At 35.3% G+C, this 12,385-nt stretch overlaps 1 protein-coding gene across 1 annotated transcript in view; it reads right to left on the bottom strand.

Annotated features, from left to right (window-relative positions):
• The window catches only part of LOC112027014 (uncharacterized), a 41,497-nt gene that overhangs the window by 3,231 nt on the left and 25,881 nt on the right, over nucleotides 1–12,385 (bottom strand). Inside the window, 4 exon segments of the mRNA XM_065767712.1 lie at nucleotides 1,082–1,196; nucleotides 1,437–1,563; nucleotides 1,638–1,706; nucleotides 1,798–1,921. Of these exon segments, the coding sequence (XP_065623784.1) occupies nucleotides 1,082–1,196; nucleotides 1,437–1,563; nucleotides 1,638–1,706; nucleotides 1,798–1,921 (435 nt within the window).

Here is a 12,385-nt window from a genome sequence, read left to right as displayed (position 1 = left end):
GTAGTGTATTTTGATGATATTTTGGTGTATAGCCACTGTTTGGAGGATCACTTGGTGCATTTACAGCTTGTGCTTGACATCTTGAGGAGAGAAAGGTTCTATGATAACATGATGAAATGTAGCTTTGGATGGATCAAGTGATGTTCTTGGGGCATGTTGTGTCTTCCAAAGGAGTGTTCATGGATGAAAACAAGAATAAGGCAATTGTTGATTGGCCTACACCTTCTAGTGTGCATGAGGTCAGTAGTTTCCGTGGCCCTGCTACCTTCTATAGAAGGTTTATTAGCAAGTTCACCATTGCAGCACCTCTCACCAATTGTCTCAAACAAAAGTCCTTTGTTTGGACTGATGAAGCCCAAGAAAGTTTCCAACTTCTGAAAAGGAAGTTAACCGAAGCTCCTATCCTTACCTTGCCCAATTCTAATAAAATTTCTTACTTACCTATCAAAAAAAAGGTCATAGTTCCGTATTAATTTAGCAGTGAAGTTAGATCCAAAATTTTGAGGTCAGCTATAGATCCTCACCAAAGTAATGAGGGTTGACCAAATGTATTCTTCTTCATCATTCTATCATGTATCCAAAAAATCATACTGTCACTTTGGCATAATCCCTCTCACTCCAAAAACCACAAAATAGTAGGTCATCACTCCATATAAATTTAGCAGTGAAGTAACAAATGATCTACAATCTCACCATTTTTAGTACACATACAACACCAATCCACAATACATTGAAACTTTTCTTTTTTCCCCATCAAAGCCCAACAAAATATCCTTTCTCTAGGTCAATAAAATTCATATAAAGATCTTTTACTCATTTCCTCTATATTTTTCTAGTCAGTCTCTAAGAAAATAGTTTCCAGAACTGAATGTAATAGCATGTAATAAAATTGATTATCTGATGTGTTATTTCAAGCTACTCTATATACAAACACTCTCCCAAAGTTTCATGACATGACTCCATAAAATAACACACAAGAAAATAACATAATAATATAGGGTACCAAAATGGAAAACGAAGCTATTTCCTATGAGGAAAAATGATTATAGACGTATATTGCACATATATAAAGGTGAAGTACCTTGAAATTACTTTGTAATAGCAATTCCAGGCAGCAAGGCTGTAAGGATGCTGCTGAACAATGTATCTTACACAGTCAAATCCATGCTTAGGGTCTGTGGTGTTGTAAGCTATCTCTGTAAAACATCAACAAAGGTACTGCACCTTAGCCAGAATAAACACAATTACAAATCTTACTTCTTAATAGAACAAATGAATCAAAGTATCTTTCAATGAAGGAATCCTTCTAAATGGGATTATATATTTTGGACTAATAACGAAATTATCAATTTAAAGGAGAAGAGGGGAGACCAAGAAAGAAATGAGAATGTGGGGAGTTCAAAAAAAGAACAAGTTCTTTGGAGTAGAGGACTTACGAGCTCCAAGAGATCTAAGCTCTTCCTCCTTCTCCACAGACAGCATGCTATGAGCTAATCTTAGAGTGAGATTAATAATCTCCAATGCCTCCCAATACCTTTGCAAAGAAGCCAGCGATTTACACAACTATAAACAACGCAACAAAGAAGTCAGAGCAGTAATAAGGTACACAAAAGAACAGGGGATGAAACATGACTAACATCTATTATAAGGCGATGATGCTCTTCGTCTTTAAGAAGATTAGGAAGGGGAGGTTCTCGGTGTACTTCCTGCTGAATGCATTACATATAAGATTCTATCACTCAAGATATTGAGTCCTCGAGCAAGTCACAACATAACTAAATACAATTCACAATTTACCGGAGGGTCATCATCTGAGTCATCACTTTGCCAATCAGCGCCAGAAGCCAGTGCCTCAGCTTTCTTCTTCTCCCTTATTGTTGCCTTCTTCTGAAGTAACCGCTTTGCTCTGGCAGCTTTTGATCTAATTCAGAGCATTGAACAAAAAGTAGTTGAAAGCAGAGCAGAGTAGATTAATAAAGGAGAAAATGGTCTACATATATAGCATGTACAAGCATGAACACATAATAAAAAAAATACGAATTCAAAAAGCCAAAACAACTCAACTATAGTAGATTAAACAAAAACATGAAAGCTATGTAAAATAAATATATTTCGTAGACAATAGTATTCAATGGTTCAGGAAAAGAACTCAACACTAAAATATTGTGAGTCCATTGGAAAAGATACAGCACCAATCAGACTAACTGGATTTGGGGGAAAACCCATCCTCAAGTATTATGGGTATTTGTAAGCCAAAGAAAAGCATGCATGATTGGTTTAAAAAATTATGTCTATGTAAACTTCAACCAAACATACTAAAAGCTACATTCCAGCATGCACAGGTCACCTGTTCTAGTGCCACATGAATGTAACTTTCAACACAGTCCCAGAAAAGGGCTTTTCTTTAACTAGATAACACAGGCAAAGCTTATATTCCATTTGTCACAAAATAAAGCCCACCAATAGCTGGCAATGGGCTCCTCAAAACTACAAAAACAATTATGAAACATTTATATTCTTACCCCAAAATGTATATGAACATCTCACTGCTTAGTATGTTAGGAATTATCTGATTTTCTTGGTCTCTCTAGGAAAATCTTCTTATCTTTGCATTCATTTCTTAATGAGAAATAGAAGTTCAGTGTGTATCGTCCACATTTGTTCAGTTATGATTGGAGTGGCAATCCATTAGCCTACAATAGTTTTGTTGCTTGATTTTGTTACATAATTGTACTTGTTAGGAGGCCCGGCTACCTCGAATTAGCCACAAATTCTGTTTTAGTTTTCATCTCCTAGGGCCAGTATGGGGGGATTTCGAAGTTTCTTTATTGAATCTAAGTTGTTTCAGTTGGTGGTTGAGGAAGGAGGGAATTTTTTCTCCCTTAAGATTTTTTTTGAACGGGAAAAATACCACATGCAATCAGTCTTTATGGGCAAGAGTGCAGCTCTTTGGACAATGCGGTCTCTGGAACACACCATGAGTGGGGTTAGTCCGAAGCAGTTCTTCACCTACAGGGATGGTGATACTGCTTACACGTTGCAACGGGGGTCCAACTCGTTTGGGCATTATTTATCAATGACAGAGCTTAAGGTAGGTGGGTTACGGCGAACTATCATTATTCCTGCCGGAAAACTACAAGAAGGATGGAGAACTTTTGGGATTGAATTAAGAAGGCTATTGGAACCTTCTCAATATGCGGTGGGAGCATTGAAGTTTGTTCCGTACAAGCCTAAGCATATCCCAAAATACCAACCTGCAAGGACATATGTGGAAGCTGCCAAAGCGCCAGTGCAGGCAAGGTTGAAGCATGTTCAGGCTGGTATGGTGAAGAATGTTCAGGCTGGTATAGTTCTTCAAAGAACAAATGAATCAAAGTATCTTTCAATGAAGGAATCCTTCTAAATCGGATTACATATTTTGGACTAATAACGCAATTATCAATTTAAAGGAGAAGAGGGGAGACCAAGAAAGAAATGAGAATGTGGGGAGTTCAAAAAAAGAACAAGTTCTTTGGAGTTGACGACTTACGAGCTCCAAGAGATCTAAGCTCTTCCTCCTTCTCCACAGACAGCATGCTATGAGCTAATCTTAGAGTGAGATTAATAATCTCCAATGCCTCCCAATACCTTTGCAAAGAAGCCAATGATTTACACAACTATAAACAACACAACGAAGAAGTCAGAGCAGTAATAAGGTACACAAAAGAACAGGGGATGAAACATGACTAACATCTATTATAAGGCGATGATGCTCTTCGTCTTTAAGAAGATTAGGAAGGGGAGGTTCAACAGAGCTACTGTATGCAAAGCAAAGGTTTAAGAGAAACAGGATGGTGTTTCTTTTATTTAATCTTGGGCTTGGTTTGAATTAAGTGTGTAGGAGAGTAATTTGGGCTTGGAGAATTTGAGTTTCGAGGACATGTGAACAAAGTCTAATTTGATCCAACTTTACCCTAATTAAAATTCCTCCCCACCAATCCTGCTCACATCAATCATGTACAACCTACTTAAGTTTACATGTGAATATATGACATGTAAGCAAATTTATTTACGAAAGCAAAATTAAAAGTCATAGCTAAGCATGTGATTCCTTGGCACTAACTAGTAGGTAAATGACTTGATAAATTTAATTAGGCTTACCTCATTGCGTAGCATAGCATACCATGTGCAATTCTTTTTCCCAAAGTATTTCACCTCATGCAAGGGACACTAAGAAATAACAAGGAATAAAAATGAGTAAATTCCAAAAGAATATGAAAATATTTTCATTTGACAATTTTATTATTTTTTGTGATTTACCTAGATTTTGCCTACACTCTATATTATTCCCCCAATCTCGAAGGTTTTCACTTGACGACGTGTATTTGGTGCTAAATGCAAATAATTTATTATAAGATAACATGTGAACAATTTATTTTAAAAAAATAAAAATCAAAATCAAATGATATGGTTAAAAATGTGATTGCATGACATTGACTAAAAATATAAATAGCATGGTAAATTTAATAATGCTAATCTCATTGCATAGCATAGCCGAACAACTACAAATTTGCAAATTCCTTTTCCCAAAGTATTTATTCCCTGCAAAAATACACAAAGAAATAACAAGAAAATGTTAACTTCTAATAAAGCGTGAAAACAAAGGCATTTGACAAATTTATTACTTTAAAGGAAAACATTTTATTTTGGCACAAAATGAAATTGAAAATGCATTTTTGTTGCCTAGAGGGCCTTTATGATATTTTTTGAGTTTTTAGTGGTCTAAAATATAATTTTGAAGAGTTTTAGGGTCAAAATTTTAATTTAAAGTAAGCTGTCAAACTTTAATTTTTGAAGAGTTTAGGGTTGAAAATGCAATTTGTAAAAGGGGGGCTGATGGATAATTACAGACTGGCCTAAAACCTTTGTTGGTGGGCTAGCTAAAACGGAGACTAAGTATTTGATGGGCCTTATGGTGCTGGGTTGATTTAAGAGTGGCCTAGGGTTCCAAAAAGGTTAGTCTTAGCTTTTACAGTTGAGCTTGGATAATTAAATTGTCCCTAATTTTTAAAGTGGTGCTGTTTTCAATTTTCACAAATATGTCACTAAACAATGAACAGTCAAGTGATACTCAACCCTCAATGGCATGCTTGATTAAAAAATTCCAAAATGATCCCAATTTTTCATGAAAATCATACTACAATTTTAGCCTGTGTTACATTGAAAATTCAATTACACAGAATTTCATAGTTTTAAATTTAGCATCGAAATTAAGTTAATCACATTATTAGATTTTCAATTTAAGCTCAATCAAATTTGGTCAACCGCATAAAAATTGATAAATATCAACAAAAATTTGGTTTAACAATTAAAACTATGAAATCTTTTAATTTAGGGCTAAATTAAAACTATGAAATCCTTTAATTTTGGGGTTGAAGATGTTACCTCAATAAAATTGTGTGGTCAAATTATGGACCTTATGGGGTAGGGCTAATTGGGCTTAAAATTTTGAAAGGATGACTTGTTTTTATTATGAGTTGGCTGGTGGTTGGGCTTTGGCTATTAGTCTAATTGGGTGTGGGCTTATATTATTTTTAATTTTAGATGGTAACTGACCCAAACGGGTCCAACTCGGTTCAAATGCATCTACTCTTAGGAAATCCATCTTTTTTTATCTCTCTAATCTCATATTTCTTCTCTCTCTCTCTCTCTCTCTCTCTCTCCTATGTTTCCTCACAACAGCTGTAGCTCTATCTCTTTCTTTCTCACTCCTCTCAAACTGAGTCTCCATGGCCGATCCTCTTACTTGTGGCCACCAAGAGCTACAAACACCATGGCGAGGGTTCTTGAAAACTAGGCCCTTCGCTCTCTCTAGCTCACTTCCTCTCTCTGACCTCCGACTCTTTGTCGCTGCTTCTCTCTCCACTCGAACCATTCTCTCTCTGTTTTTTTTTTTTGGTTTCCCTGTTATGACCGAAAGCTCCTTTCTTTTGGTTTGGTTTGGTTTCGATTGATGATTGATTTGTGGGTTTTAGGATTGTGGTTTGGTGTTGAATTTTATTGGGCATTTGTGTTTGATTGGGATTTGGATGTGTATTTTGAGTTTGGCCGTGTGTGGCTATTTTTGTAGGTATGTCATATGTGTGTGAGCATGAGTTTGTGCCTCTAAAATCACCCAAAAAAAACTTCGAAGCCAAAAAATGACAAAAAGTACCCTAAAATCTCTAGAATTACCAAAATACCCCAAAGGCAGGCAATGCTCTTCGATATTGAAACTGGACTCTGTGATCTCATCGTTGATGCGGAAGCATTGACGTTTTGGGCAAGCTCTTTCTACCAAAAATGGACAATTCACGACTTGGGCATATTGTGCAAGAAATAAAGATGCTGGTGGCTAGTCTCTGCAATGGTTTTTTCTTATGTGTCATCTGATAACTCGATGACGCACTCTTTAGATATGTTAGCTAAATCTATTTCTAATTATGTAATTTGGATAAGAGATCCCCATAACATTGCCATAGAGTCTCCATCTTTTGATTTAAATTCTTCTCTTTCACGAACGAAGGTTTTTTCCTTAAAAAAAAAAAATGCAAAAATGCAAAACTAACCCTCTAACTTTCAGTCTTTTCCATTTCAATCCTCTAACTTTCAGTTTTGTCATTTCAGTCCTTTAATTTTCAATTGTTGTCAATTTAGTACTCCGTTAAACTCCAGTTATATCCTGCCGTTAATTGAGCCAAAACGACGTCATTTTGGCCCCTTTTTTTTTTAATTTTGGAATTCAAAGAAAATTAAAAAAAAAAACTGATATTAAAAAAAAAAACCGAGGAATCATGCCAACAGCTCCAAATCTTGGTAGGAGAGAACATGCAACCACCGCAACACATGTTTCTGAAGGCTCCCTAACTAGCACAGTGGGTACCACCACTGGGGACACGGGGGATACAGGACACAGTGCGTCCGATACCCTAGGACTCAGCAAAGGTCTGGTGTTCGGCCTTCTTGGACATGGTGTAGTGTTGGCGCTTATTGTTGGAGATATGGGCGTGGATGAAGTTGACAATGTCGGGCCGAATGGAGGCTTTCATGGCATCGAGCAAAGTGACGGTGGTGATGGTATCGGTGGCCATGTCACTTTCAAGGGATTGGATAGTGACAAGGGGGCGCACGGCGGCGGCCATTGGAGAAGGTGGGGGGCCCGGGGGGAGGGGGGGTTGACTATACAAAGCTTTACCTAAAATAGCTTTGAGGTCGTAATTAGAAGTAGAAGATTCATCAAAAACTTGGGTGGGATTATTCTTATTCTAATTATTATTATCGTTACTTATGCGTAGGAAATTTACGAGCTTTTTCAGTGAGTGATTTGGGTGTGAAATGATTCCTCAGATTTTTTTTTTTTTTTAATTTTCTTTAAATTCTAAAATTTATATTTAAAAAAAAAAAAGCCAAAACCATGTCATTTTGACTCAATTAACAGCAGGACATACTGGAGTTTAACAGAGTACCAAATTGACAACAATTGAAAGTTAGAGGACTGAAATGATAAAACTGAAAATTAAAGAACTGAAATGAAAAAGACTGAAAGTTAAAATATCAGTTTTGCATTTTTCCCACACAAAAAAAAAATCGTACATTTTGGGTAACGTGCACATAAATTGGGTTATACACGCATACTTTAGGTAACACACATAAAATAGGATATGTATTTACAAAATGGGTTATGCTTTTGAAATCCATGCTAATCAACTGACAAAGTTACTACCGAAATATCTAGAATGACAAAAATACCGCCAAAACCGCTAGAATGACAAAAATGTTCCAAAAATACGTCGAAACCTCTTGAACAACTAAAATACCCCTAAAATATCTAAAGTTGCTGAAATAGTCATGAAACCTCTAAATCACCAAAAAACCTTAAACCCAAAAAATGACAAAATGTACCCTGAAATCTCTAGAATTACCAAAATACCCCAAAGGCAAGCAATGCTCTTCGCTATTGAAACTGGACTCCGTGATCTCATCATTGAGGGGGTAGCATTAATGTTTTAGGCAAGCTCTCTCTGCCGAAAATGGACAATTCACCATTTGGGCATTTTGTGCAAGAAATAAAGATGCTGGTGGCCAGTCTCTGCAATTGTTTTTTCTTATGTAACATCTGATAACTCGGTGATGGACTCTTAAGCTATGTTTGCTAAATCTATTTCTAACTAGTGTGTAACCCCATCAATATGCACGAATACAATTAAAAAAATTACGATTATACAGTTCAAAATATACATTTCTTTTAGAAGAGGTTCAAATTATATATGATATTAGCTTATATTTTTTCTTTGATTTTTGCACTCGATAATTCACTTGCCACAAAAATAAAAAAACTTATATGGACACGTGGTGGAAAAGTAAAATCCAATTGATACCTAATTTAGAATCTAATTGGATTTGAACTCTTCGATTTTTACACTCAATATATCATTTGGCACAAAATTAAAAATTAAATAGGATACATGGCGCAAAATTGAAAATCTAATTAAATTAGAGATTTCAATTTCACTTGGAGTTCCTAGATCATCTTTGCACCCAAAAAAAAAAAAAAAAAAAAAAAAAAAAAAAAAAAAAAAAAAAAAACCTCCATTATTTCCAATCATAAAATCCTTAAATTATCTGTATTATATCCCACAAGTTTCATGTTGATTTCAAATACATTATTTCCTTTACAAATTAGGAACTATTAGAGATACCTGGCTTGGTGAACTCTATTGGATATGCTAATATTGATATGCTTTCTTGTTCAAATGCAAAGAAACCATTAAATGTGTAGTAGTGTTATTTTTCTAAAAATCCTAGTGCAGGCCATTGAACATCTAAATTATAGTTTTAGTACTAAAAGGAGGTTAGATAACCCAATGCACCTTTCAGTAGCCCTAACCACCTCCCCTCCCTCTTCCCCCTTTTGCTAGAACCATTACCCCCTCTTAAACACACAAAATCTTGAACTAAGTTCCATGAGCTATCTTACCATGCATCATAGAAAAATGATACTTTTATTTGGACCAATCAAACCCAAAACCTAATCAATTTGCTCATTTATCATGTCAATATTTGTAAGAGTATTGTAGTAAACAACACCTTTACATGATGAAATAATCTCTGCATAACTGATAAAAAGGGAATAATATCTCTTCTCCATAAACTATAAACTACGCAACTCAGTTAATTGCATACGATTTTCATCGCCCCAATTAGTTGCACATTGCATGCCATCATTCAGTAACATCAAAAACATGTCATAGCACCAAAGAAAAACTAGTACTTATTTTGTAGCAATTCGTTATACTCACTATAGAGATATATAAGTTATTTACCTGAGCAAGAACAAAGTCTGCAAACTGTACATTACATTCCAAGGTCTCTCGAACAACCTATAAGTTATTTGAAAGCATGAGTGAGAAGTAGGAAATATGACATGTAAAATAATTTTTCCGATTTCTTCTACTCAGCCAATTGATAAATCATGGGAGAAGGCAACTTACAGCTATAGCCTCTGCCTTTTCTAAATTAAGGTCATGATCAAAGTCATTAGCATGGCAAAGGTTTTCATATTGGGAAAATACTTACTCAAAACCCAAACTGTTAATTTAAGTTGCACGTGCTCTTTCAATTTCAGCACCAACTTTATGAAGGATATAAAGCGCGCCAGACAATGAACTTGCACATAAGCATACTTTCTAATACAAATTTTCGTACCTCTCAGCTGAAAGCATCTCCAAAAGACACAAGGTGGTCTAGGAAACATTCAGCTGCGACTCTCACACTGGAGACAACACAAAACATGACTGAAGAATCACAAAACGTTTTTGCAACAAAGCAACTCAAACGTTTCAAAATACCTAAAACACACCCACCCAAAGCATACCAACCACAAACCAACATATATAAATCCATCACAAAAACGTTTAAAAAACAAAAACAAAACAACTTAACTCATAATTGCAAGCAGCATCACAATTAAGGAGAGAAATAGAAGAAAAGCTTGAAGGTGGTGGTGGCACTCTCTCTCTCTCTCTCTCTCTCTCTCTCTCTCTCTCTCTCTGCGCCTTAAGGGGCCTCTCTTCCTCTCAGTGCCTTATGATTGTCTCTCTAGCTCCCGATTTCAATATGGACGGTGAAACAGCGCATCACCGAATAATAGTTATGACGTGATCCTTACATAAATCTAGACACATGGTACAAAATTAGAACTCTAATTTGGAATTTAAATTTGAGTTTCTCTCAACTTCGCCTTGTGAGAGACTGCGCACCCAGCCCCCTTTTTTTAGGATGTTAGGCCAAACCCACGTGAATGGGTGGAGTCGTGTTATTGCCTTTCAAAATGGAGGTTCGATTAGTAATATTTTCCCCTTTAGATTAAAAGATTTACAATGGAGTCATCACTTATTTAATTATTGGAATAAATAAGAAAACCAAAATTGAAAAATTCCTTATTTTATTAATTTTCAATTGAATTTACATTGATCATAGGAAAATTACATGGTTTTGGTTCTAGATACAATCTAAGATAAAGTACATAACTTTGTTTCTTAGGTACAATCTAAAAATTAAAAATTATAAGGATAAACATTGGTCTATCAACCATTAATCTAAGTTCGGAGGCTATGTTACAAGGTGGGAAGGCGTTAGGCACCCACCTTACTCGGTGAAACCAGTCTTCTAGACTATGGTGGCCAACATTCATATCACATCATCCAATATGTTATTAATCAATTTGCATGTTGAATTTGAAGTGTGTGTATGTGATAAACTCTAATTCAATTTATTAAGCATTTTATTTGGATTGAGAAATAAATTCTAGTGAATGTGTGTGAATGGTGATATCCTAGATTCAAATATTTGCAAAAATTATTAAATAAACATATTTTTCATGTTTTTGATGTTGATTTAAGATCAAAACTAGTGTTATGCATGAATATGTGATGAACAACCAATAACATGTGAAGAACATATAAGAACAATTAAGAACATTCAAACATATTCGAAAGAATTTAAATGATCATTATCATGCTTTAATCTTGAATTCTCATCATGGCAATATGAAAAACAATTAGGGAAAGAAATTATACTTTCATGCAAGATCCATATGGTGGAGGAGAAGACTCTTAAGGGAAGTCCTAGGGTGGAGGAAAATAAGAGTTAGGAGAAGAAGAGTGAGTCTCACTCAATACCTTGAGTCTCAGGAAGATCAAGATATAACAAGACTACTCAATTTCACTAGAACTCAAGAGAGGGGAAGAGAGTGGATTTTTGTGTACTTTAAAATGAAGGAAATTGAGGATTTATATATTAGTGGTGGAGGAAATATGAATAGAATGTCATTTAATGAGGATTGACAAGGAATCATGAACTTAGACCTCATTTTAGCTTTAGAAAAAATTTGGTACATTAAATGTAGAGATTGGTGGGAGTGGGGGGCAAGCCAAAATTCTGTTTTCACGTAGCTGCTCTAACAGCCTGTAGAGCCAATTTCAAAAAATCATATCTAACTCAATTCTGATCGAAATTGTCTCATTCTTGTGCTCAAATTAAAGCCTCAGATGTCTAGTTTCTGGGAAAATTAATCTCATTCACAAATTCAAAATATTTTGAAAGATATCGATGAAATGATGAATAAAATTCATTTGTTAGAAAGTGGCTTCAGCACAAGTAACATTAATAGGTCCCAAATTAGCTCCCAATTAACATTAAATGGCTCCAATCACTCCCATTTCAAACTTAATTGGTTACAAATTTACTCTAATTAAAAGATAATTGCACAAATTACTTATTAAATAATTAACGTTTAACTATCTAATTAATTAGGTGTATGCAACCTTACCATAAATTGTAGTCCTGACCAATCAAATTACGACACATCATTTATCTCAAATTGATTACACTTATAACCAATTGAAATCAATTGTTCATAATCACATATAGTCGGACTCAATTTGTGATAGTGCATCTCAACCATTAAAATTTGATTTGATGATAACTTTCAATCTGGTGGTCCGATTAGGGTTTATGACCAGTCGATTTGATCGTTACAACTTCAAGATCATTTTGGTGAAATGAGATTAAAGATCTAATGGCCAGAATCAATATGCATATTTCCAAGGTGAAAGTACCATTTTACCCTCTACGTGAAGTTAAATGCGGGTTGCAAAATGGGGTGTCAACAGAATGCCCCTCATTGGCAGAGCTTTAAAAACGAATGTCAATATATGAAAGAGACACCTAACTTTGCAATCAGTATTTAACCGTGGTGAATGTATAATGCATGTAGACAAAAATGCAAACAGTCATGTTACGGATCAAAATGTGGACCGAATCTCAAGGGAGATTGCCTACGTACCTCTTAGTGGGAGGATCAGGT

The sequence above is a fragment of the Quercus suber genome, unplaced genomic scaffold (assembly GCF_002906115.3).
Source record: "Quercus suber isolate HL8 unplaced genomic scaffold, Cork oak 2.0 scaffold_838, whole genome shotgun sequence".
Taxonomy (NCBI): Eukaryota; Viridiplantae; Streptophyta; class Magnoliopsida; order Fagales; family Fagaceae; genus Quercus; species Quercus suber.
The sequence above is the reverse complement of the archived record's forward strand: the minus strand, read 5'-3'. Positions and strand labels throughout refer to the sequence as shown.